Source organism: Prionailurus viverrinus, chromosome B3, assembly GCF_022837055.1.
Source record: "Prionailurus viverrinus isolate Anna chromosome B3, UM_Priviv_1.0, whole genome shotgun sequence".
NCBI classification, from domain to species: domain Eukaryota; kingdom Metazoa; phylum Chordata; class Mammalia; order Carnivora; family Felidae; genus Prionailurus; species Prionailurus viverrinus.
The window spans coordinates 111,707,477-111,735,320 of record NC_062566.1 but is presented as its reverse complement, the minus strand read 5'-3'; the positions used below and the strand labels follow the sequence as shown (position 1 = coordinate 111,735,320).

The following is a 27,844-nucleotide window of genomic DNA, read 5'->3' as shown; positions in this document are numbered from 1 at the left end:
AGCCTATTCTAGACTATTCTAGAATTCATTCAAATTAAATCATGTATTCAGTTCCTTTGGTCTGATTGTTTCTGTCATCATCATACCTGTGAGATAAATCCATGTTCTTACATGGATCAAAAGTTAGTTCTGACTTATGAGGGATTATTCCACTGGATGAATATGCCAGTTTCTTTAACCATTCAGCTATTAAGGACTGGTTGTTTATTCCCAGTTTGTGGAATAAATTTCATGAATAACACTGCTCTGAAGATTCACATACAAGTCTTTGTGGGGAATTTCCTAGGGCCAGAATTGCTGGGACACAGGGTGGATAGAAGTTTAACTTTATAAGAAACTATTATCATACACGCTAATTTTTCTACTTATGGCCTCTATTTACTCCTTCTTTCCATCCATCACCCCAAGTGCATTCAGTTCTTATGAAGTATGAGAGAATCTAATTCTCTCCTCAAAATTCTTTTAAGAAGCTTCCACTCTCCTCTCCATCCTTTGTTTTCTCTTTTCCTTAATTTTTTTAAATGTTTGTTTATTTTTGAGAGAGAGAGAGAGAGAGAGAACAAGCAGGGGAGGGACAGAAAGAGAGGGGGACAGAGGATCCAAAGCGGGCTCTGTGCTGACAGCAGAGAGCCTGAGGTGGGGCTCAAACTCACGAACCGCAAGATCATGGCCTGAGCCGAAGTCAGACACTTAACCAACTGAGCCTCCATCCTTTGTTTTAATTACATGTTGATCCCTGATGTCATTTAGGTTTGAGAAAGAAAAGTCCTTCGCTCACTTAAAATTCCACCAAATGCCCTTATTCTTCCCCTGTGACTTCTCCAAGAGACCATGGGACCTTTCAGCTCAGGTATTCACACTGTTCCCAATTCCTCCCATTTGTCCTCTTCTCTAGGTCCCCTGTGCTAGGACACCCAACTCACTGAGCACAGCACCTCCCCTCCCCTCCTTAATGAGCACACCATTATTATGTAATAGCTTCCCCTCCCTCCTCCACCTGTCTGGCCTCTGCCCAGCCCCCAGTCTCTCTCTGGTCTCCTCAGGACTCCACTGCCAGGAAAGCTGCTGTTTCAGGGAGCATCTTGCCTGCCCTCCACCTGACTGCATCTTCTGTGGTCACAGGCTCCCTCACTCATGGGGCCTGCCTGGGCCCAGGCCCACTTGACAGGTGATCTCTGGCTGCCTCTGCTCTGGCTACTCTTGTCCCCGGTCTGCTGCTCCCATGCCCTCCCGGGATGGCGCTTCACTTCCTCTGAAGTTGTGATCCCCAGGAAGGTGTCCCACAGGGTGAGTGGAGCTGAGAGACAAGGCCAACTTTCCTATAAGATCCACTTCAGAGGCCAAAGACACGTGGTTCACATGAAAGTCAAGAAGAGTTTGCTGCCCAAACATTTTCCTGTTATCACCGACAATGATCAAGGTGCCATGCAGGAGGACTACCCGTTTGTCCCTCGAGACTGTTACTACCACAGCTACCTGGAAGGGGTTCCTGGGTCCATGGGCACACTGGACACCTGCTACGGGGGTCTGCATGGCATGCTGCAGGTGGATGACTTCACTTATGAAATAAAACCATTGGAGGCTTCTTCCAGATTCGAGCATGTGATTTCTCTACTTGTGTCAGAAGGAAGACTGTCAGAGTCTCAAAGGTGTAAGATTGAAGAACAATCTACAAATCACGCATATGAAGAGGCAATACTTTCCGGAGCTCCTAGGGCAGCCCCCGTTTATTTGTGGTGGCCACATAAGAAATATTTAAAAATTCACTACACAGTTTCTCACTCATTATATTTAATGAGGCCTAATGTGACACAGGCAATAGAGGGTGTGGTGATGATAAACAACGTACTCCATACGATTTACAAACAGGGTCTTATAGACATCTACGTACGTCTTTTGTGCATATGGAATGGTCGGGATCCTACAGATGTAACAAAAAAAAGTAGTGCATTCAAAGCTATACAGAGCTTTGGGTTGTGGAAATTTTATAATATTCACAGATTTATTGAACATGATACTTCATTGCTTCTTACAGGACATAAAATCTCAGGACAGCATTTTTATGGTCACCTGGATGGAACATGCAACCCCAACTGGGGATCATTATTTGTATATGTAGCAAATTACCACATATTTTTGGCTGCAACCATTTCAGCACATGTATTAGGTCATAATATGGGGCTCCACCATGATGTACCTGGCTGCATATGTTTTCGAAGAAGCTACTGTGTTATGACTCCTGAGCCTGGTTTAATGGATATAATGAGCAATTGTTCTTATGCGAGACTGCATCACTGGATTTCTAGGTGGGATCCTTTTATGAGCATACCAAATGTCCTAAACAAAAATTTTCCTTATGTAGCACCTCGTTGTGGTGACAAGATCATAAATGAGGCAGAAGAATGTGACTGTGGCTCCTTAAAAGATTGTAAAGAGAATAAATGTTGTGAGACCAATTGTTACCTCTCCCTTGGCAGTGACTGCAGTGAAGGACCCTGCTGTGTTAACTGCACATTTGCTCAACCTGGAAAGATTTGCAGAGACCTACTTGGTATTTGTGATCTGCCAGAATACTGTGATGGGAAAACGCATAATTGTCCAAATGACATGTATACCCAAGACGGAACCCCATGTTCAGCATTAGCTGTTTGTGTGAGAGGAAACTGTAGTGACCGTGACATGCAGTGTCAATCCCTTTTTGGCTTCCAAATTAAAGATGCTTCACCAGAATGCTATAAAAAATTGAATATACTAGGTGACCAATTTGGCAACTGTGGAGTGAGGGTGTCACAAGGAGGAGGAAGACCTTTTAAATGTGAAGAAGATGATGTTCTTTGTGGAATGCTGCACTGTAGTAATGTCCATGAAATTCCTGGTGGAGGTGAGCACACTACATTTCGTCATATAATAATACCAGGTGTTACAGAAAAAAAATGCTTTGGATATGACACACACCATGGGACAGATACGCCAGAAATGGGGCTTGTAGTGGATGGTGCAACATGTGGCCCAGGAAAATACTGTTTGAAACAGAATTGTACTTTTTACGAAGACATGGGTTTTGACTGCGATGTCAAGACGTGCAACTTCAGAGGGGTGTGCAACAACAAGAAACATTGTCACTGTATGAAAGGTTGGAAACCGCCATCGTGTGACGAGAGAGGATTGGGTGGTAGTATAGACAGTGGCCCCCCACCTGACAGAGAAGTCGGTCTCACACCCAAAATAATTATTAATATACACCAGGCACTAGCTCTACTGTTTATTCGTATGTTTGTTTTTCTGCTTGCATTAATCATTGGTGGCCTTATCCAATTAAAAGAAGTTTTGATGAGAGCTGAAAAATAAACTGTGGAAGCACCAATATTCCTGTTAGTAAATAATACTGAAATGCACAAAATAGAGAAAATCATATTGACACCTACTGGGAGCAATGAAAAATAATTCCTCTGATAATTACACAATCTTATCCTGAGATTGCCACCTTGGAATAAAATGCCCTGGCAATACAAAGGGGTCTATGTGTTTAAATTATTTTACATTTCCTGTCTGGTCATATTCTTACTAATTCCATAGATGACATTAGGAGCTCTTAATTTCATTAAGACATGGATTCTAATGTTTTATACATGCCCGTATAGCAATCCTGTTTGCACTGGTATACACTTGTTATTGGACCATTTTCCAATTGGTTATATCCTGAATTTCTGTTATTTGTTCATTTTATTGGTGCTATTTTTTTTTAAAGTAGGTTTCATACCCAGTAAGGAGGCCAACACAGGGCTTGAATTCATGAACCTGAAATGAAGACTTGAGCCTAGATCAAGAGCCAGACTCTCAACCAACTGAGCCACCCAAGCACCCCTAAACAAATAGCATTTAAAGTAACAGTTGGGAGATATAGTGGAAACATAAGAAGTTTTGTGTCATGGCACATGAGTGTCAACAGATCTACCACCTGCAAAATATGTGCTCTTGGACAAAATCTTAGGCTGTGACAGTTTCAAGGTCCACATTCCATTGGGAGGTGAAATGCACTTTGCTAGGATTTTGTCATGATCAAAAGAAAGCACCCAAGAAAGGCCTGGAACATGTTAAGCACTTAATACGTGCCATTATTCCCATTATTCTCATTATTTTCTTGGGTTATGCTAAACCTGAGGTATTCTAGTATAATGAGTTCAGCTTTGTATCGTTATTATAACATGAGGAGGCAGACTGTCAGGAAAAGGGCTATAGGCTTTGTGGGAGAAGGACTGGGAGAATCATTACGTTATCCATGTGTCATGATATTGATAGGTCCTTCCTCCTGGGAACCCCGCAATCTCTTCAATCAACAGCTACTGCCTCTGAAAATCATCTTTGTTCCAGGAACTGCACAAGGATCATGACTTTTTACTGGGGCAACCGTTCTCAGCCTCCTGCCCCGCCAATTTTACCTTCTTCCCATCGTAGATGGGAGGCAGCACTCTCTTTGGTGACCACTCATCTGTTTGCCACCAGAGATGCTATGCTTCCTACCACCTCAAAAGTCCCTACAGGTGACTCCCCTTAGCTGCCTCTCTAACCTTGACAAACTGTATGGTAATTGTGGTTCCCTAGCTTTGGCCTGTGAAGAGCAGGCACCTGGCCTCTACTACTTACAGAGACTTCATTACCGCCATAGTTGTTACCAAACACCGATCTGGGCCAATCTGTCTTATCATTAAACTGGACTGTGGAGGAGAGACACGACAGAACTTCCGAGAGGTGATGCTTCTCCTTGCACCAGCACAGTTCGTGTTTCTTCCTTTCATTGAGGTGTAATCGACATGTGGCATGATATCAGTTTCAAGTGTACATACAGTGTAATAGCTCGATATTTGTGTATATTGCAAAACGCTCGCTCACCACAGTTAAGTCCAGTTAGCATCTGTCACCATACATAGTTACAAAAGAGTTTTTTCTTGTGATGGGAACTTTTAAGATCTACTCAGCCACTTTCAAATCTACGATACAGTCTCATTCACTATAGTCACCACACTGTATGCTGCCTCCCCAGGTCTTGCTTATTATATGACTGGAAAATGCACCTTTTGAGCCCCTTCTCCCATTTTGCTCTCCCCTCTCCCCCGTCCTCTGGAAACCACTGATCTGTTCTCTGTGTCTTTCCCAGTGCATTCTGCTGGGTCCTCTGGCCTCACATGATATATGCAGTGTAGCATGCCTACTTCTCTCAGCCTTGTTCTGCCTACTTCCATGGAAAATTAAGCATTTCCACTTTGCCCAGGATGGGCGATTGCTTTCTGTGTGCTTCTGAGAGTCCCCGTAGAAGTGCGTGAGCCCCATCCCCTGGGATGGTGTCCTTGCCAGGGTGATTCTTTGCCAGGGTGATTCTTGCAGCTACTTTGGTGGAATCTCATTCCTCTCACAGCGCAGCTTGTCCAGCCGGGTTATGCTTGGTGTGGCACAGCAGCCAGGAAGAGAAGTGGGGACAGTCTCTTGTGGCGGGACAAGCTCTGGGCATTCATATGGCTGTGCAGAGCCAATATTTTCAGGGCTATCCACCCAGATGTCACCATCTCATGTTTTGAACTCCTGAGTTTCCCCAGCATAACATACTTGTTCTGGATGACCATGTAAAAGTCCCTGTTGCTGTTGGAAGCCTATCTGATCCTGAGATTGCTCCTCAGCTGTGATCTCTCTTCCATGCCAGGACAGAAGGGCCCTTCGGTAAGCAACCCAAAAAGCCTTCTGGCATTCACACATGGCCTTTAACATTTAGTAAACTAGGGTAGTTCCTCTCATTCTCATTACCTTTTACAGTTCATCGACACAACTTAGTCATAACCTGTCAACTCAGCCATCCTTGTAGACATTGTGGCTTCCGTATGGTCCAAATGCCTAAATCGTTGCACATGAGGGAGGGTTGCCCTCCATCAGGACCTTTGCCTGGGCCACCGTTGGTAAATTCCTCAGTATTGGGCTACCTGCCACGTAGGGCAGTCTAGGGTTTATCTTTGTTTCTTCACATTCCTCTTAGGACAGAGTCCTCCTTGCCAAGAGTGTTAGAGTGTTGATTGAGCATGTCCCCAAGCCCATCCAGCTGTTTTGTCAGATCACAGCACCACTGTCTTTGGAGAAGCAGATGTCAAGACAGATGTCTTGACCTTCAGGAGATTTGTTGAAGGAAATGTCTCTAAGGACAAAGGGGGAGGAGTAAGAGTAGACCAAGAGAGACTTCAGGCCGCAATACTTCTTCTGTGAAAGGGGGGAGAAAAAGTCTGAATCACAGTGGAAGGGCCTCAGACATCAGAGTTGGTGTGAATCAGATTCATCCAGGAGCCCTTGAGCCAGGGTGACCCTTGACAGCCTCCTGTGTTGGGCAGCAGTGGCCCTGCTTAGTGCCAACACACTCAGACATTGGCTAGGGCTTCCCAGGGGAAACAGGGCCTGGGGTTAATTTCTCATGGCTGCTAAGGTAAGATACTTGGAGACTGCCACTCATCCATGCTCCCTGTAGTGGACTACTCCCCTGAACGGTGACCTGAGGGGGTCACAGAATAAGCAACTGCCACAACCAGGGAGGTTATTTTAGGGGCCACACAGGAATCTTGAATGGGAATAAATGTGGCCCACCATTCTTAAGTCTTTTAGGTAAACATGATCTCTGCTACTGTCTTAGCTGCATATTGCTCCTATGCTGGTAGAGGAGGCTGTCCGAGGGGCTTTCTCTTGGCTTTTGTTGCTATAGTGACCCTTACTCCCTCTATCATGGAACCAGTGAAAGCATTCTGCCAGCTGCTAAGTACATCTGTCAATTTTTCATGAAGGGCCAGGAGAATGACAACAGACACGGCATAGGTTATGACAAAAACCTGTGCCAGCTGTTACCTTGCCTCCACATGCCCCCACACTCAGGGACAATCACCATAACATTTGTCTCTCTTGTTATTAATGGCAGCTCACATCCTGTAGCTGACAACGCTGCTAAGATGTGAACACTTCCCTTTCTCCAAGATCTGAGTATCGTCTGAGGAAGGAGTGAGGGCATGAGTTCTATAAATACATGCACTATTGCCTCCAGAGTCTTTGAAAGGACTTGCTTCCACTTCAGTCAAGCAGTCTGGGTCTGAGAACTGGTCCAGGTCTGGCAACTGGGTGAAAGCTCATCATTTTCCATTGTGGCTACTAACATCATTCTTTAGAGATTTTTGCTTGCATAAATCACGCTATGCCCTGATTGATTCCCATCTATTTTTCTCATAGGAATATCATGTTCTGTGAGACATCATCATAGACCCCTGTGTCTGAACGTTTACTGGTTTGACATTCCAATTTGATTAATGTTACATTAATTACAAATGCTTTGCCTTTGATGGTTAAATGCTTCCTTGTGGCCCCTGCCTCTCTGGAATCCTGTCTCGTTCAATGAGACTAGGAGTCCAGGTCCATGGCAGCATCAGCCCAGGTCTACCAGAAGATAGCCGCTACTGAGCTGCTCAGACGTGCCAGTATCGCCTTTCATTAGTCATTCTTTACCTATTCAGTGAAGAGATGCCTTCTGGGCCCTCCCCGGAAACATAACTAGCTGGTGGATTTTCTTGTCTTCCAATGCTTAGGTGGTGTCATTGATCATACTAGCTAAAACCTGGAATAAGTTTCTCAGCATTGTAAGGAAGCTGCCATTACCATGTGCAGAAATGATAAGTCGATTATCTGTCTGGCAGTCTTCCCCAAATGAATGAGAGTATCCTCATTTTGGAGAGAACTCTGCAGTCATTTGAGGGCTACATGATCTACTGGTCATGTTTCCTTAAACACACTGAGACCCCTATGATCATTCCTAAGATGAAAGTGTTTTGGGAAGGGAGGCCAGTTAATTCCTGTTATACACAAAAATTATACCACAAAGGTACACCTAATGCCTAAAAAAATGTTGTTTAACATTTTGAGGTCCTTTCATACGGCATTTAAATCTGAGAGTATTAGGTTTACAGTACCTCCAGTGTGATTTTCTAGTGGCCGGTAAGCCTTATGTTTCCCAGTTCCGTTCAAACTGGAAAACTGTCCTTGTGTTTCAGGGACTGAATACAGTTCTCTGATTTGTCATGTCTAGTTCACCCGTCGGGGTGGTATCTGCCCACCTTCGGGACTGAGTGAAAGCTATTGCTTGGGGATGAAGGAGGCATCTGAAGGTGTTGTCTGGTGTTTTGCATGGTGCAGGAACTGGGGCCACTCCTGTTTTTTCCAATGGACTTCTCCATAAGGTTAGATAAGGTAGTCAAATCATGGCCAGAGCTGCCTGCTATGGGATGGCAGACTCAGTAGGTAGTTAAATTTTAGATTCCTGCAAGAGTTTGGGAGAGCTGCGTTAGGGCAATGTCCTTCATGAGGAAGGTTCAAATGGAAGTTCTGAAAGATAAAGATCATTAATATCCCTTTTTCCTCTTTACCTCCCTGGGACACAGGTATTCCCTCCTATAGTTCCAGGGTTGTTGTTCTGTTTCTGCTACGACAAAATTGGTTTTTGTCGTCCCTGTAGATAACAAAAAATTCCCCAATTAAAAAAAAATTTTTTTTTTTAACCAGGTAGGCTCTGTGCCTCACATGGGCCTTAAACTCGGGACCCTGAGATCAAAAGGAGCATGCTCTACTGCCTGAGCCATCCAGGTGCCCCTAAAATCTTTGTAAAATCTCCTACTGAGACCCAGACCTTCTCTCTGGAAGGGGCTGGTAGAAGTGGTACTAGGGCACTTTTATAATATTAGAAAAGAATTAGGTTTAAATTCTCTAAGCCTCCTTCTAGTCGGGCTGCACTGAGAGGAAGCACTGCCAGGGTGATATACCAGGGAAATGAAAGATGAATCATGCCTAGGAATGGTCACAGCAGAATGCAGAATTTTACAAATAGTGCTATATAAACATCCATCCCTTGTATCCTTATCATAATCTAGGAAGAAGTGGTTAAGATGTTGCTGGGCAGTGTGGGGAGACCCCTGGCCCCTGAGGTCTCCACCCAGCTAGTCCCCGGGAATCGCCAGAGGCTCTTGGTCTCTTGGCAAGAAAGAATTCAAGGACAGACTAGACAAAACAGTTGGGTGACGCAAGTGAAGGGTTTATTAAAGTGGGAGTACACTCTGGAGATGTGAGACAGGTACGCTCAAGAGAGAGCTACATGCCCCTGGTGGTTTTCTATCTTTTCTTGACAGTTGTCAACTAGGGGGTAGAATATTTATTACTTGGGAAAGGGATTTTTTTCCTTGGAAGCGAGGTATGTGCCTTTTCTCCCTTACTTGGTCAGGGTTTGTGGCCTCCTTTGTCTTGGACCTGCCTGGTTTGGTCCAACTTCTGGTGGCTTTGTTTTTAGAGTGCTGCCTGCACAGTCCTCCGACTCTCCTGATAGGGGGCCAGAACTCCCCCTTTGCTGGCCTCCAGGCATCCTGTGAAAGCCTAACTGCCTACTCTAATAAAGAGGCAATGATCCCTTTCTAGAGATAGCTTCGTTAAGTGATTAAATCATCTTATAATGTGTGTGAACCAACAGTAGGTGAGAGAGGCAGAAGCGTAAATCTTCTTTTATGCTCCAAGTCAAGTTCTTGGAGGCTATTCCAACACTCACATAATACCTCATGTCTGGGAATGTTGATGGTTTGTTGAATAACTCTACTGTCCGTTCACTATGAGTGGCTTTAGGCATAAAATGTGTGCTTTGTGTAGGTCTCAGCCTACCTGTAGTGATGCTATTGGCTAAGAATGCCTGGGGGCATTCACCTGGGCTTGTACTACTCCTTGTGACTCTCCAAGGACATTTCCCCCACTGGAGCCAATGTTGTGGCCGGACTGCCCCTTGTGGTTCTTATTATGAATGCCTGACACACCTCAGGGACAACCATCAGGGAACTTTCAAAAAGTGAGGTTTATTACTCACAAGTCCTGCATGTGTACACAGTATACCTGGGAGCACATGGCCAGGTTAGGGTGGGGGGAGAGTGTATGGATCTGGGGTTCTATCTTTATTGGGGTGGAGGGCCTCACTGGTTTACTCTTTATTGGTAAATTTAAAACAAAAAAGGTGGGAGGTGGGGGGCGCACGCGCCTGGGTGGCTCAGTCAGTTAAGCCTCTGACTCTTGGTTTCAGCTCAGGTCATGATTTCACAGTTTGTGAGTTCCAGGCTCGAGTCAGGCTCTGTGCGACAGCGCAGGGACTGCTTGGGATTCTCTCTTCTTCTCTCTCTCTGCCCCTTCCTGGCTCTTTCTCTCTCTCAAAATAAATAAATAAACTTAAAATTTTTTTTAATTAAAGATGTTTATTTAGTGTTTATTTTTGAGAGAGAGACAGAGCATGAGTGGGAGGGGCAGAGAGAGAGAGAGGGAGACACAGAATCCAAAGCAGGCTCCAGGCTCTGAGTTGTCAGCACAGAGCCGGATGCAGGGCTCAAAGCCACGAACCATGAGATCATGACCAGAGCCAAAGTTGGACACTCAACTGACTGAGCTACCCAGGTGCCCCAAATTTTTAAAAAATGTTTAAAAGAGTAGGAATTAAAGTGCGGGAAAGGAAAAGCACTGTCATTCAAGTGGTCAGTTATCTAGATTACCCAGAGCTTTGCAAAAGAGGAGCTTCATGGGTGGAGTGGCCTAGCTGTTTATCTATTTGTGTAGCTAACAATATATTTGAGACGGATATCTTTGAAATGGGTGCCTCGGCAATCAAAAGCTTAATGTCATGCATTCACACTACAATGTGTCCCATTGTCAGGCTGCAAATGGTTCAGAAAGCTGAAAATATGACCCACAGTAGTTTCAAAGGCCACAAATGGGTGGCCGAGGTCAGCTGATCTGATTGAAACAGGAGTACTGTAACTTCAAAAAGTGTCAACAGTGGCAAGGCACCACTGGTAGCCCCAAGAAGGGATCAAAGTCCTGATGTAGTCAGTCTGCCAGGAGCAGGCAGAGATAGCACGCATGCAACTTGGGCTCTCTTACCTTGAAACAAACATAAGCTTTTGACAAGAATCACAAGCCTAGCACACAATGGTAGCCTCTGCATCAGAAACATAGTCTTTTATTTTCTGCCAGGTATAGTAGAAATTGATGTGTTCTATACTTGTAATTCCTGCCCAGGATATGATGGTAGATGTTCTGCCATATGTGGTATGATAGGTAATACAAAGCTTAATCACCAGTTTGATTCCTGCTGATCTCATCAGAGAATAGGTCTTTACCAGGAACAACTACATGAGTGACCCAGATGGTTCAGTGTCTACAATTTGTTTCCAGAGTTCATGGCCCCAAAGGGGTGGCATTAATGTGCCAGTCTGTTGTATTCTAAGTAGCAGACTAAAACACACAGGCCCTTGGCAATAGGGAAGAATCAATAGAAGTGTTAGCCAGGGGTGAAGCTGAAAACAAAGCACAAGCTAACACCCCACAACCATGCCCCAGGTGAGATATGTGTCACATTCTTCAGGCACTCCTGGATGCCCAACAAAAAAGGAGAGGAAAAAGCAAATGGTTAACTGACAGAGATCACAGTTATTCAGGGCCTGAGTCTCCATCAGTTTGCAACTGTCTTAATGATTTACAAGAAAAAAGCAATCTCCAGAACCCTACAGATTCAATTTCCTGGAGCTCTAACATCACCGTCCCCCCACAGGATAGAAAATCTTATATAAACAGTCTCTCTTCACAACCCCAGTGCAGCTCTTTCTGCCCACAGGTCCTGTCCCCATGCTATAATAAAAACACCCTTTTTGCACCAAAAACGTCTCAAGAATTGTTTCTTGGCCATTTGCTCCTGAACCCCACTTCAGACCACATCAGGGATTGCAGGGGTGCAAGAACACCTGGTTTCAGGGGGTCCCAAACAGACCAGGTCAGCCACTAACCACTGACAAAATCCAAATGCAGAGAGATGGGGGCACCTGGGCGGCTCAGATAGTTAAGCCTCAGACTCTTGATTTCGACTCAGGCCATGATTTCATGGTTCATGAGATTGAGTCCCAAGTTGGGCTCCACACTGACAGCATGGACCCTGCTTGGGATTCTTTCTCTCCCTGTTGCTCTCTGCCCCTCTTCTGCTCCCATGAGCACACGCTCTCTCACGCTCTCTTTCAAAATAAATAAACTTATTTAAAAAATGCAGAGAGATGAGTGGAGATGAAATAAGAAAGGAATTTATTTCAGTGAGCCCAACACTGGAAGACAAAGACGGCAGACTAACATCTCAAAGACTTTCTCCAAAGTGCCAAAAATACTTCTAGGTTTATACCAGGAAAATGTGGGACAAAGGTAAGTAGGTACTTGCAGGTGGGCAGTAAAGGTCAGGTCTTCATTGTCATGGGTGGGGTCTTGCTGGTTCAGTGCAGCCCTTACTGCTTGAAGGGGTAGTATCAGTTCCCTTCAGGGGATGCTTGGCTCACAGGGTCTTTTGCCTGAGTTAAGAGATAAGCCAGAAAGAAGAACTTGATCAATTAGAAAGTTTGAGGTCAAAATGGAGGTAGTTGAAATCCTCTTTCAAAAGTGTAACAGAGGATAGAGGCGCCTGCACTAAACCCTGACCCACTCTACTTAAGGCTCAATTAAATTAGCTTCTAATGTTTTTGGTCCACTCAATTTCTACCTCTTTATTGTGGACATGATTTGTTACTGCTTTGAGGAGGCTTTGACTCAGCAGCTACAGCCACGTTGCATTTTGGCTAGGGCTGCAGGGATTTCTGCCTCTATTGTCATAATGACAACCCTTTCCCATCCCACTTTGGAGGAGAATGAACAACAATCAAAGGAGCATTTGATTGACTTGTTTTAATCCTAACTTACTGCTCAGCGTCTAAGCATCTATTGAAGGTAGGGCAGAGAGGAAACCTTAGTCCCTTCCTGTCCACCACTTGATCAAGAGCATTCGCTAGTGGATCCTGGGGAGTCCTCTTTAATCCTCTACTCTGGCCTGTAGAGGACTTTGTTCTTTTTGTTCCAGAAAAGCATGTTTCTGTTAGCGTCCCATCTTAGTCACCAAAAACTGTCAAGAAATGTGATAGGTCTAAGATTTTACCCTATCTTCAAGGTAACAAGTTAGCCTGCCACAGTTTTGTAGGGCACTCTGATCAGATTGGGGGCCACTAAATATGGGGTGTCCCAATTGGGTAGGGTCCAGCAGCATGGGTGGTGAAAGAATTCACCCAAGGCAGGACAAGAGACAGAAGTTTACTGAATATACCACAAGGGAGCAGCAGGCAGGATAGCAAAGGAGAGACGGTCTGTGAGAAGTGATGGTGAAGGACCTCAATTATAGGGCAGAGTGAGGAGGTATGGGAATGTATGGAATTTTCCTTTTGGTAACCTTAGGAACTGTGCCTGGTTGGTCAGTTAGAGTCTATGGCTACTTCGAGGTGGACCACTTAGTGAGCCTGTTTGCATTCTGCTTGGTGGTCACCATGGGCCCTTTTACCTTACTCGGGTTTCTATTGCTCAAGCTTGTTGCCTAAAAGCGGCCTCTACAAATATCATGGATGGTAGCAGAAGATAACGAGATGCCCGGTTCAGAGACAAAGGACTTTCTTTCTCATGGCACAGCAAGGAGCAGGAATTTCATGCTCTTGTCAGTTTAACTTATTCCAAAGTCTCATGGGGGCAATGCAGAGGGCTCCTGAGGATACTGCACATATAATGACTTTACATTAGAGCTAAGGAACTCTGAGCTTTAGGAAATGTCTTTTATGATAGGCTGCTTGCAAATCTGCCCAATTTCTGCTCTGGAGGAAGACATTATCTTTATTATAATAGGCAGTAAGCAAACCTGCCTTCTGCGCTGAAGGGTGACATTTTTTAAAAAGTTTTATTTTAGACAGACAGATTGAGGGGGAGTGGCAAAGGGAAAGACAGATTCTTCAGCAGGCTCCACGCTCAGCATGGAGGACGACATAAGGCTCGATCCCACGACCTTGGGATTATGACCGAAGCTGAAATCAAGAGTCGGATGAGCAAACGACTGAGTCACCCAGGCGCTCCTGAAGAATGACCTTTTACCTTCCAAACTGGTCCACTACACAAAGATCTTTGAAAAGATAATCTGGAATAATATCTGTCATCTGCATGTAAGATGTATACAAATATAAGAGATACATGGAGAATTGTCTCCCAATAGATAAGGATATAGTAATTTCAATAGAGACAAATTTATTATCTAATTCAGTCTTCTGAGAGGGACTAGAAGCAAGTATGCCCCAGTAATAATGAGCAGACTTAGTCCCCAGATCTTGTTTTATAAATACCATTGTCTGCTCAAAGGAAACAGAGATCCTTTGAGAAAATGATAATTCCAGGACTGGAGCAGGTGAAATACAAGATGAGCCTAAAACACTGTGTGCCAAAAAGTAATGAAATGCTCAAAGAATGATGGAGATATGTGGAAAGGACAAAGATGCCAGTTTAAAGGTGCTCCCATGGGTCAAATCTAACACAATTTAGTTTTAAAATAAATAAGAGTAATGGATTATAAGCCATTCAATTATACAGAAATTCATGAGTCCATACTGATGATGATAAATAAATGAAATAAGGGAAAGGGGAAAGTTGTTTCTTATAGTAGAATGCCAAATAATAGATGTAGGTGGAATTATGGATAAAAAAGTCATCATTTGACAATCTTCCCAGTTAACAACTGCTTCAATTGAGGGTAATCATTGAATGCTAAAATAACTGGGTGAAAATTTGATGAAAAAAAGAATAATTACTTAAAGTAATTCTCCATAAACTTCCTATTCATTGTAAAAGGAAATATAGTCACTTTTCAGTGGAGCCATCTAGTGGACAACACTGTAATTAAGTGTTCAAAGTTAACCAATAATGGGACCAACATCTTGTGCCTACTGATAACGTGGACTGAGATGGACATAACATTACTTTTGTGGTACTGCTTCTAAAAATAAAGCAGTACCTAAACAACAATCGACGGGCTCTCTACAAAATGATTGTTCTGTATTCTTGTCATGACAGACAATGAAAGACTAAGGAACTATTCCAGGTTAAAGGAGATTAAAGAGACATGGCAACTGAATGGAGTGTGTGATCCTTGGACTTTGGGCAGGGGAAAAAAAAAGATGTAAAGGGCATTTAGGGAACAGTTCATGAACATATACAAAATAGATAATAGTATTGTATCAATATTAAAAATCTTGATTTTGATAACTATATTGTAACTTATATACTAGAATGCCTTTTCATGTATATATGTCCCTATCCATCTGTCTTTTTCCTTGCTTTCCTTTCTTTTCTCCCACTATCTTCTTTCTTTCTATTAATCTATGTCTAGGATACATATATATGTACATGAATATGTACATGTATGTGTACATATGTATGTTTGTGTATATATATATTCACATACTAAGAAAGCACATGCACGAGAGTGAGCAAGAGAGAGAATAAAGTGAAGAGAGGTCAATTGTAAGAAACTGGAGAAATGGGTAAAAGGTATCTGGAAGTTCTATGTCATCTTCTTGTAACTTCTCTGTAAGACTGAGTATTTCCTATATGAAAAAAGAAAAACATTCCAACAGAAAAGTGGACAAAGGGCAAGATTTTTCAGAGAAACAAAAAAGGATAAAAAATAAAGAGCCATAAAAATGTTTAAAATAATCTCAACAGCATTCATAAGTGAAAATTTCAAATTAAAATATTATTTTCCACTTAGCATTTTGGCAAGGATGTGAGATGTGATGATAATTCCAGTATGGAAAACAGCATCCTCATATAATGTTCATAGAGGGATAACTGCACAAGATCTTTGAAGTAAAATTTGGTAATATTTTCCACAAGTTAGTATATACCTACCCTCTGACCCAGAAGATCCCCTTCTAGAATTTTACTCTCCTGACACTCACACTGATTCTAAATTTTCACTTAGAATTGCTTGTTGTAGGAATAAAATTTTAAATAACCAAAATACCTATAAGTAGAAATTAAAATCTTATGAAACATCTGCAATATGAACTATATTATACTATGGATAGTATGTGAATCAGACAGCCTAATTACACTGTTAAACAAATCAACCCCACAACCACCTGCTTAATGAACGTTAACAGTTTATCTGATGGGTCAGGGTTTGACCCTCTTAGAATCAACTTTATAGGCCAATTCATTGTATGCCAAGGCTCCCTAGCTGTTCTCTAACCCTCTTTGTGCATCCTCCCAGAGGCAGGTGGAAGTCCCCATTGATGCAGCAACAGCATTAGCCATACCTCTTCAGGAAAACCTGCAGGCTACTAAAGTGTATACTGCACACTAGCCTCATATATAAGCTGTATTTTCTGACACAGTTTCATGAGAAGCACTAATATTGGGGGGTTGGGGTACTTCCCAAATTAATAAAATTGGTACCAATTTGTGATATACCTAGTGATCATTTTGTTTTTTCCACTAGAAAGAATCCAGAGAGAAAGAGGTGTGCTAATATTATTTGGTTCACCTAATTAATTAATTAATTAATTTTAAATGTTTTATTTATTCTTGAGAGAGAGAGAGAGAGACAGAGCATGAGCGAGGGAGGGGCAGAGAGAGAGTGGGACACAGAATCGGAAGCAGGCTCCAGGCTCTGAGCTGTCAGCACAGAGCCCGATGTGGGGCTGGAACCCACAAGTGGTGAGATCATGACCTGAGCTGAAGTCGGATGCTCAACCGACTGAGCCACCCAGGCGCCCCAGTTCACCTATTTATAATGTGACACTTTTTTTAAAAAAGTGTGTTTGTGTGTGTGTGTGTGTGTGTTTTGCTACTTACTCATTTGTATCACAGCAGCAGGTCTACCCTTCTCTAGTACTCTTTAATGCTGATGCTGGGACTCTCTACAAACTACATTTCCCATATTCCCTTGACAGCTACCTTCTGGCTAGGTTTTGCCAACTTGGAAACATTGGCAAGAGTTTGCAATCTGGGAAAAGAGACTTCTTTCCTGTTTGTAATCTCTGTCAGCATTTCTCTAGCAGCAAAACACAGCTCTGGCTCCAACCTCTACCTTGTTTTGGTGATTTCATTACCAGCAATGCTATCCCAGCTGAAGTACCACCATTAGCTACCTGTGAGCCCTGGGTAGCACACCTTTAGAGATGCTACGGGTTTGGTTTCAGACCACTGCAATAAAGTGAATATTGAAAAAAATTAATTATTGCAAAAAAAATTTTTTTTGTTTCCCAGTGCACATAAGTTATATTTACATTACAGTGTAGTCTTAATGTGCAATAGCATTATGTCTAAAAGAAAACAATGTACATACCTTAACTTAAAAATACTTTATTACCAAGAAAAAAAAAAGCACTTAATTGCTAAAAAGTACTAACGATCATCTGAGGTTTCAGTGAGCTCTAATCTTTTTTGCTGGCAGAGGGTCTTGCCTTGATGTTGATGGCTGCTGACTGATCAGGGAGGTGGCTGCTAGAGGTTGGGGTGGCTGTGGCAATTTCTTAAAACAAGACAACAATGAATTTATCTTATAGTTTTCATGTTTTATTATGCATATTTCAATTTCACTATTAATATTGAGCCTAAATATATGCTGGCTTTATGTCAAGATTTTTGAAATGTAAAAAGTAAACAGATAGCTCTTAGGCTATATATAGAATGTATTAAATAATTAGAGAATCTATGGGGTGGTAAATTCTGTCTATACAACATTTAAACATTTAGTGGCACAAATATAAATAAACAATAGGGACAGGAAGACATGTAAAACTTTGGGTTGCAATTGGAGGAAAAACCTGCTCAGAACTAAAGGGAGAGGTTCTTGGTTGCTGATGAGAATCTCTCCTTGATTTCAGACTTTAGACAAACTAAGGAGTCAGTGTACAAAAGCCAGTGACTTGTACAAAATCCCCATTAGTCAGGAGAAATAGTAGCAATATGATAGATGAAAGAACTGGCTCGCACCAGTCTGCAGTAAGCAAGGATGGCTGGGCTGGAAGTTGGAAAACTAGTTGGAGGCTGCAGCTCGAGATCGGGGTCTACACTAGAGTAGAACAGCAGGCTGGAAACAGTCTATAGAGGCAGATTGGTTGGTTAGTGCATTTTTCAATAGTTCTTATTTTCCAAACAAGGTCTTAGGATGCTTTCCTCAAACAGGGAAGACAGGGGTGCCTGGGTGGCACAGTCGGTTAAGCGTCCGACTTCAGCCAGGTCACGATCTCGCGGTCCATGAGTTCGAGCCCCGCATCAGGCTCTGGGCTGATGGCTCAGAGCCTGGAGCCTGGTTCCAATTCTGTGTCTCCCTCTCTCTCTGCCCCTCCCCCGTTCATGCTCTGTCTCTCTCTGTCCCAAAAATAAATAAACGTTGAAAAAAAAAAAAAACAGGGAAGACAACAATGAAGTTTGCTGCATCAATGAGCTCTTCCTCTAACAAACAATTTCCTGTAGTCATTTGATAGCACAGTAGAATCACTGTAGAGACCACAGAACTTCTTTCTAAAGTGGAGTCATCCTCTCAAATCCTGCTGATCAACTAAGTTTATGTAATAAGATTCTAAATACTTTGCTGTAATTTCAACAATCTTCACAGCATCTTCACCAGGAGTAGATGCCATCTCCAGAAACCACTTTCTTTGCTCAGTCATAAGAAGCAATTCCTCCTCAGTTAAAGTTTTATGCTGAGATCGCAGCAGTTCAGTCCTATCTTCAGGCTCCACTTCTAATTCTAGTTCTCTTGCTATTTCTACCACAGCTGCAGTTACTTCTTCCACTGAAGTCTCGAACCCCTCGAAGTCATCCATGAAGGTTGGAATTAACTTCCAACATCTGGCTAATGATATTTTGACCTCTTCCCATGAATTGCAAATGTTCTCACTGCCATCTAGAATGGTGAATCTTTTCTGAAAGTTCTTAAATTTATTTTGCCCAGATCCATCAGAGGAGTTACTATCTGGGCAACTATAGCCTTATGAAATCCATTTCTTAAATAATAAGACTTGAAAGTTGAAATTACTTCTTGACCCATGTGCTGTACCTTGTGTTAGCAGGCATGAAACCAACATTAATCTCACTGTACATCTTCATCAGAGCACTTGGGTATATTATCAATGAGCTGTACTATTTTGATAGGAATCCTTTTTTTTTTTTTTTTGAGCAGTTTCTCCCAACAGTAGGCTTAAAATATTCAGTAAACCATGTTGTAAACAGACGTGCCATCATCCAGGCTTTGTTTTATTTATAAAGCACAGGCAGAGTAGATTTAGCCTAATTCTTAAAGGCCCTAGGACTTTTGAAAAGGTCAGTGAGCACTGGCTTCAACTGAAAGTCACCAGCTGCATTAGCCTCTAACAAGAAAGTCAGGCTGGCCTTTGAAGCTTTGTAGCCAGGCACTGACTTCTCTCTAGCTATAAAAGTCCCAGATGACATCTTCTTCCAATAGATGTTTCATCCACATTGAAAATCTATTGTTTAGTGTAGCCACCTTCATTAATTATCTTAGTTAGGTCTTCTGGAAAACTTGCAACTTCTACAACAGAACTTGCTGCTTCACCTTGCACTTTTATTATGGAGATGGCTTCTTTCCTTAAACCTCATGAACCCACTCCTGCTAGCTTCAAGCTTTTCTGAAACTTCTTCACCTCTCTCAGCCTTCATAGAATTGGAGAGTTAGGGCCTTGCTCTGGATTAGGCTTTGGCTTAAGATAATGTTGTGGCTGGTTTGATCTTCTATCCAGACCACTAATCTTTCTCCATATTAGCAATAAGGCTGTATCACTTTCTTACATTCACACCACTTTTTCATTTCCTTCAAGAACTTTTTCTTTGAATTCACAACTTGGATAACGGGCACAACAGATCTAGCTTTTGGCCTGTCTCAGCTTTCCACATGCCTTCCTTGCTAAGCTTAATTTCCTAGCTTTTGATTTAAAGTGAGAGACACATGGGGTGCCTGGGTGGCTCAGTCAGTTAAGCATCCAACTCTTGGTCATGATCTCATGATTTCGTGGGTTCAAGCCCCTCATCCGTCTCTGCACTGACAATGCAGAACCTGCTTGGGATTCTTGCTCTCTCTCAAAATAAACTTTAAGAGAACTATGTTTACATTAAGGTATAAAGGCAATTTACATGCCTAATCTGTCACTCCCACTTATTACCAGCATTTTGTAAATTTATTTGGTGACCTGTTTTCTTTTAGTGCCCTATGTGTTCCTTTTGAAGTTGTGTGCTCATGTGAGAAGGGCAATCTTCCAGGTACAGGGTAGTGATCTCCCCTTCCGTAGTCTAGAAGAAGCTTTGAAGCTTTGTTTTTTTTCTTCCAAATTAACTAATTAGTTTTTAAGTAAAGCATGACTGACATACAATATCCTTTTAGTTTCAGGTGTACATCATATTATATCTTTATTTATTTACATTATGAAATGATTCCCATGATAAATCTAATTACCAGTCACTATACAAAGTTACTAGAATATTGGCTATCTTCCCTATACTGTACATTATATCCCCAAGACTTATTTTATAACTGGAATTTTGTACCTCTTTATCCCCTTCACCTATTTTGCTCACCCTCCAATCCCTCCCTACTTGAGTAATCAATAGTTGGGTTTTTTTCCCCCTTTATCTACCAGTCTATTTCTCTTTTGTTTGTTCATTTGTTGCATATTTCTCCACTGGTGATTTTCTTTTCCCATTTCTATTTTCTCTCTTCTCTCTTGATATTTCAATCTCACTTATACTTTTTTCACTTATCATATTCCGCTTTTTATTATGATCATTTTATTCATTCAATCAATCAACATGTTAAGGAGGCTTGGAAGTGAGGGTGGAATGAATCTGAGTTTGAAGGTGAGAAGTGATGTTTAAAGTTTCATCTCATTTAATCCTTTCCACAACATTTTAAAGATCTATTACCATGCCTTTTTTTGGATGGAGAATCATAGTTAGGAAATGTTAGGTTACTTGCTTAAAGCCAGACAACTCTTAAGAAGATGGAACTGGGGGCGCCTGGGTGGCTCAGTCGGCTAAGCATCCGACTTTGGCTCAGGTCACGGTCTCACGGTCCGTGGGTTCGAGCCCCGCGTCGGGCTCTGGGCTGATGGCTCGGAGCCTGGAGCCTGCTTCCGATTCTGTGTCTCCTTCTCTCTCTGCCCCTCCCCCATTCATGCTCTGTCTCTCTCTGTCTCAAAAATAAATAAAAATGTTAAAAAAAAAAAAGTAAAAAAAAAAAAAAGAAGATGGAACTGAAACTTGAGGCCAGGTCTGCCATCATCTCCTGTGTTCTTTCTATTATTCCATATTAACTTCTCAAAGGATTAGCAAATAAGAGGCTTGTCTGCTGAATCTGCTTCTTTCTTGTTTTGTTTCGTAAACACAGTAGGTTCCGGTGTGATTATTTAATGTGAACTCAAATGCCTTAATTGGAACTGTGCTTTTCAACCCTCCAAGGTCCCCACAAATCCCTGTGGTCTAATTCCAGGTTGTTTCCCACATTTAGGTCCTCTTCCTGCCCTTTAAGGCTTTTATGTTTTTGATCTGTGAGGGTTCCTTAGAGCCATGTTTTGGAAGTGTACTTCAAAAGTCAGGAAGACTGGGCTGAAGTCACAGTAAGTCCATCCACTAGTCTTACTGTAAGAATTAAACAAACAACCAAATAAAAACTTGAATTTTCCCTGTTACCAAAAAGAAGAAACCTTTACCTTCTCTCCCTTTTTTTAGATTTTTTTTTTAATTTTTAAAGTTTATTTATGTATATTGGAGAGACAGAATGAGCGGGGGAGGGGCAGAGAGAAAGGGAGAGAGAGAATCCCAAGCAGGCTCTGCACGGTCAGCATAGAGCCGGATGCAGGGCTTGAACTCACAAACCACGAGATCATGACCTGAGCCAAAACCAAGAGTTGGATGCTTAAACGACTGAGCCACCCAGGTGCCCTTAGATTCTTTTTGAGCAAGCTTGTGATTATAAATCTTTCCTTCTCTCTTTTATATGTATATAAAATTTTGTAAAAGCCAAAAAGCCTCTTGTCAGGTACAACTCTCTTTGAAATGTAAATATCGAGGAAAATCGTGCCCCCTCTCCCCCATAGCAGTTAGGCTAGGGGCCTTGCTCCAGGTTTAAGCACCTGCCTGTCAGAGTTTTATTTTTCCTTTGAATGACAATTAACTATCACAGATGATCACTTACGGGGTGACTTACCAAAGAATGTATACAGCAAACTGTGTTAAGTCCTCTTGCCAGAGACCATGTATGAAATGGATTGTATTTGCCTGGATATATAAAAGGCTGTGAGATTTCATTCTCTGAAATCATATTAGCGGATTGCCTGATACGCCCGTCCTAGTCTGGAATCCTGAATACTGAATAAGAGAACTCCCGCCCCCCCCCCCCCCCCCCATTTGTAACGATTTTCTGAGGCGTGAGGATTTTACATTTAACTTCTCCTTCACAAAATCGATGTATTCATGTCTCCTACCTTTACGGCCCCCACCCCCCACGGTAAAGTGGAATGGTAACCGGGCCGTCGCTCACCGAGCGGTTCGCCGCGGGGACGAAGAGAGAGACTCGCGCGCCGGCCGCCGGAACCACGACTCCCAGCATCCCCTGCGCGCCCAGCGCTCCCAACTTCCTCTTCCGGTCCGCGGGCCGCTGAAACCGAAAGTGTAGTGTTTGGAGCACCGCGCGGAGATTCGCTCACCTTCACCTGCGCGAGCCCCAGCCGATTCAGTGGGGAACCCCGACGAGCAGTAAGACATGAACGGAAGAGTGGATTATTTGGTCACCGAGGAGGAAATCAATCTTACTAGAGGACCCTCGGGTATGTGCGGCACAGGTTGCCTCCGGGAGCAGGGTGCTTGAGGTTGTCATTGCAGAGTAGCCCCGTCTCCTGCTGAGCCGATTCCTTTGGCCTTGGAGCAGGCAGGCCCCAGCCTAGAGGTTTCCTGCACCTTTTTGAGCACGTAGAAGACTGTGTTGGCATCCACCGTTAGCCAGAGCGGGATCTGAGGAACCCACGTCATTTTTCAGTCGGATTATCCCATGTGTTTATAGTCAGGAAGGGTTTTTTCGGGTGCTAATAGTACCAGAAAATCCTGTCCCAAAGCCTGCTTTTTAACACCCCCCCCCCTTCCATTGCCTACTTTATTCCTGTGCCTGTGACAGACTGTTGAGTAAAAAGGGGAGCATCAGCGGCGTCGACTGTAAAGGCACAGCCGTTTTCTTGGTGCTAGAATCCCTCTCTCCTTCCTTCCATTTTTGGGAAATTCATTTAGCGTGTCAGCTGGAATGCTAAAGCGGAAAGAAACCTCAGAGATCTGCTACCACACTTCTTAAACCTGCTTGTGCCTTAAAATTACCCGAGGTTTTTCGGTTTTGCTTTAAAAAAAAAAAAGTTAGTTCCTAGATCCCATTTCTAGGAATTTGGATTCAAAGCAGAGTTTTGCTTGCTGGCTTGGGTTTTTCTTTTCTTTTCTTTCTTTCTTTTTTTTAAACAAGCAAGTTGGGTGATTCTGATACAGCTAAATCCTCACTTGGCCCTCAGTCGTATTTCCGCCTCCAACACCCTTTTACCCCACGCTCTTCCCTGGGCTCTTAACACTACTACATGCCTTGGGTTTTGTTGACTCCCCTTTACAGCTGTCTAGTGGATCGATTAAGAGCTTTAGCTTTGGGACTACGTAGATCCATCTGGTATCTAACCTCTTACTGGATCTTCGATATTGGTTGGCTGACTAACTTTACCGATGTAAGCTAAGCCTTAGTTTCTCATAAAACGTGCAGGATAATAGAATATACTTCATTTCATTTTTAAAAAAATATTTATTTATTTTTTGATAGACAGAGACAGAGCATGAGTGGGGAAAGGGCAGAGAGAGAGGGAGTCACAGATCTGAAGCAGGCTCCAGGCTCTGAGCTGTCATCACAGAGCCCGGTGCAGGGCTTGAACTCACGAACTGCGAGATCATGACCTGAGCCCAAGTCGACGCTTAACCAACTGAGCCACCCAGACGCCCCATAACAGAATATACTTCATAGGGTTATGAGAATGAAATGAGTTAATCTGTGTAAAACTTTCAGAACATTGCCTGACACCTCTTAAGCACTGTGTGTTTGCTACTGTCGTTGTTATTATTAACAAATGAGTAGCTAGACTAGCACAGTAAAACCTGCTAAATATTGTTATTCCAGGAGCCTCCAATAAGTTATCAAGTACTGTGAGCTCTGTCTCTGAAATGTTGCTGTAAATCTGTCACTCCTTTCCATTCACCACTATCTAGAACAGTCCATCATCATTACTCATGTGGAATTTTGCGATATCTTGACCACCACTTATAGATTATTCTTCATAAAATGTGGTTTTCACAATCATCCATACTTTTTTTTTTTTTTTTTTTGCTATGGAAGATTGGAAGTCAACTTCTGGAAATGTAATTCATTCTAATCTGCATGTGTTAGTGTCATGCTTTACGTGAGCTCCTAAACTTTTGTTGACTGCACATTCTGTATGCCCAGTCCTTTTAGATGCACTTTTCCTACTTTATGTAAATTTCTCCTTCTCTCACTCTTAATATTTATTGACCTTTGAGGCTTACTATTTATTGACTTTTGAGGCTATGTGGGAAAGTGTTTTTAAGCCAAAATCTGCTTCCCTGTAACTTTTCATCCATTGGTACTTGTTCTTGGAGCCAGTTAAAATAATACTAGTTCTTTTCCTGATTGTCCTGCAAGTATTTAAAGATATCTAGTTGTTCTCCTGTTTTGTCTCTTTCCTCTATAGCCTAAATATCCCTAGTTATTATATGAACTGTTTTGATGTGATTTTGGATTTAATTCTTGTCTCTTGCTTAAGAATTTACCGTACTTTGACATAGTCCTTTTGCTGTGGCATCCACCGTACTTCCAGGGTCTCCTGACTATAGCAGAGCAGAACTCACTAAATATTTTTAAAGTTCAGTGTAATATCACTTCAGCTTTTTTGGTGTTTGCATAGCAGGGTTGACTAATGCTCACCTCACCATTCGCTACAATTTCTGATCCTGTTAATTTTGCAGACCTATAGTTCCTAGTATTGCCTTTTTTCTCAATCACTGGTGTTAGGACAAACTTCAAAGGACTAATTTAGAAGAATAATTATATCTAGCTAATATATTTCCCTCAGAAGTGGTTTAATTACTATAGTATATGTGCCTTTATTCACAATGGATATTTGTTCACCAGGTGACTTCTTTAATTTTCCTAAGCATTTTCGTGTCTTGCTCATGTAAGTTGATAAACGTATGTTTTTAGGAGAATAGAGCCACAGATTTAGGATGGAACTGGCCTAAAAACAGTCATTTGAAGTTTGGTTGCCTCGGTTATCAAGAGAATGTTTCAAGTTTCTGTTTATCACCTCTCAGAGCTAATTACCTGGTATGTTGTACAGCCTAATTCAGCTTTTCTTTATTGTGTGGTCATGAAGATACACGGGGACGTCCCTTATCACCGCTAGAAACTTCCAGTAACTTTGGCAGTCACGTAGAGCTCTTCCCTTCTGTAGAAGAAATAGGAAAAGCCTCTAGTTCGAAATATGCATTTCTGTTTGTAGGCAACATTGTCACTCTTCATGTACAGCTTCCTATGCAGAGACCTGATAGTTTAAATCAGGTAGCAGCAAAAATGCGTATTCTGCATTTTTGTGCCAGTGTTCCGTCAAGGGCGAGAGTCTTGGATATTTTCAGTGTTTGGGCCCATTTTGGAAGGCAAATGAACCTATTCTGTTTGATCTTGTTTACTGCAAGGGAAAGAATGAAGTCTTGGGGAAATTATGACCAAGAAACTCAGTCTTTGGGAGTTCAGCTCAGTAACAGTCTCTAAGTCTCCTATATTTTCCTTTATCAAATTAAGAGTTTTTAATTTTGAAAAGCTGTGGTTACACTAAGAAGTATCACAGGGATCGAATGTCGCTTTTCCCCCCGCTACTGTAACAGGTAGAGATTGGCCATAAAGACAGCTCTGTTGCCCACCATGTGTTAGGATTGGGATTCCTAGTTCAGGACTGAGGCCTCAATAGGTTTCAGCAGGTTGCTCTTGATATATTATCTTTAAAGAAGGAAGAGAATCTCTATGTGTCTACTTTTCTTTTTTTTTTTTTTGCAGAGGATGATGGGTTGGTATAATGTTTTAATAATGAATAGTTACAGAGGGATTATATTTCTGGCACTGTTAGTTACTTTATATATTAATTCATTTAATCTTCACAGCAACCCTGAGTGCTAAGTGATTAATCCACATTATTAGATGAGGAAATTATCTCTCGGAGAGGTTAAAGATTTGCCCAAGTTCTAAAGCCAGTAAGTTTAACCTAGAGCTTTTGATTCTGCTATTCCATCAACTACCTTCCAATATAGTAGCCATGTCTAAGGAGTTGACTGCCAGCCTTTCTCCTGACCTTTATTTGGTTATATCATGCGTTAAGGATTTGAGGCATCTTAAATGACTAACACAATCCACAGTGGAAAGTTTTTATAGTTTGCTGTTGATAGAGCTGAGGGCATATCAAGGTAAGAACCTAAAAACAAGAAACCCTGTTAAATCCAGGCACGTGAGTCTCTACAGACTGGTCATGTGCTTTAGGTTTGACGCTGAGACTGTTGCTGATCTGTTGTTGATTTGTTCATTCATGTGCCAAGTAGATCTGAGACTAAAGTGCTATATCTCTGCCCTGTTTTCTCTTGCTTATGTGAAGTCTTACCCTCATGGAATATATGTCCCCATGGAGACATTACAGTCACAGGTGAAAAGTTAAATCTCAGTGTAAAGGATGGTTAAGGACTATGATGAACATGCATGTCATCAGAGGGCAAAGGAAGTGTGGTGGGGACCTTGTCCTGGAAAAGTTCAAAGAATGGAGCCATTGATAAGGTCCAGACTGATCAATTACAAGAAGATGGAACTTATGTTGGTCTTATAGACAGTCTATAGGCTAGTGCCAGGCATAGGGAAGGTGTGGCCTAAACAGTAATAGAAAAAAGAAAATTAGTTAAGCATATTCTGAGGTCAGTGAGTTATACTGGCCTGGATAGAAAGAAAGGTTCATTTAGGAGAGTTAAGGAGATGAGGTTACTGAGGTAGAGACTGGATTATGACAAGTTCTTAATGCTAGTGTGGAAACTTAACCTTTCTCTAAGGTTCCATCTTGACTCCTTCCCCTTCCTGTTCATTGGTTAAGACTGAATTCAAGAATCACCTCCTCCAGGAAGCTTTATATAGGCTAGTTGCCCCCTTGTTATGAGTATCATATACCATTTATTGAGTGCTTGTCATGTATTGCCAAACTAAACACTTTGTCTCATGTACTCCCAACTAGGAATAGATGAAATGGTTATTACCCCATTTTATAAATGAGAAAACCTTGACTCTTATGTCACACAGTTCTTTAAGGGGTCGAGTTAAGAATTGGATTCAGGTCTGTGTGACTTAAAAATCCAGGCTCTGGGGTGGTGCCCTGGTAGCTCAGTCACTTGAGCATACAACTCTTGATTTTGGTTTAGGTCACGATCCCAGGATTGTGGGATCAAGCCCCACGTCAGGCTTCATGCTGAGTGTGGAGCCTACTTAAGATTCTGTCTCTCCCTTTCCCTCCTCCCCCACATGCGTTCACTCCACTCCACTCTCCCTCCTCCACTCACATGTGTTCTCTCTCTCTCTTTCTGTCTAAAATAAAAATAATTTTTAAAAAATCCAGGCTCTCAACCATCATACAAAGTTCTTTTTTCTCTTTATGCTCCAACTGGATTCTGTGCATATCCCTATCTTAGTGTTTATTTCTATATTTGCTTCCTTATTTGTGTCTCCTCCTCCTCCCTCTACTTCACTCTGAGCTCTTCCGATTCAAAGGATATACACTTCTTTTGTTTTCCTGTTGCCTTGCCA

The 27,844-nt window shown here is 42.2% G+C and overlaps 1 protein-coding gene across 1 annotated transcript in view; it reads left to right on the top strand.

The window, feature by feature from the left end:
* The first annotated feature begins 22,581 nt into the window (after window positions 1-22,581).
* The window catches only part of SYNJ2BP (synaptojanin 2 binding protein), a 37,872-nt gene continuing 32,609 nt past the window's right edge, over window positions 22,582-27,844 (top strand). The window contains exon 1 of the mRNA XM_047863781.1: window positions 22,582-22,751. Within this exon, the coding sequence (XP_047719737.1) occupies window positions 22,688-22,751 (64 nt within the window). The 5' untranslated portion in view covers window positions 22,582-22,687. The remainder of the gene's footprint in view (window positions 22,752-27,844) is intronic.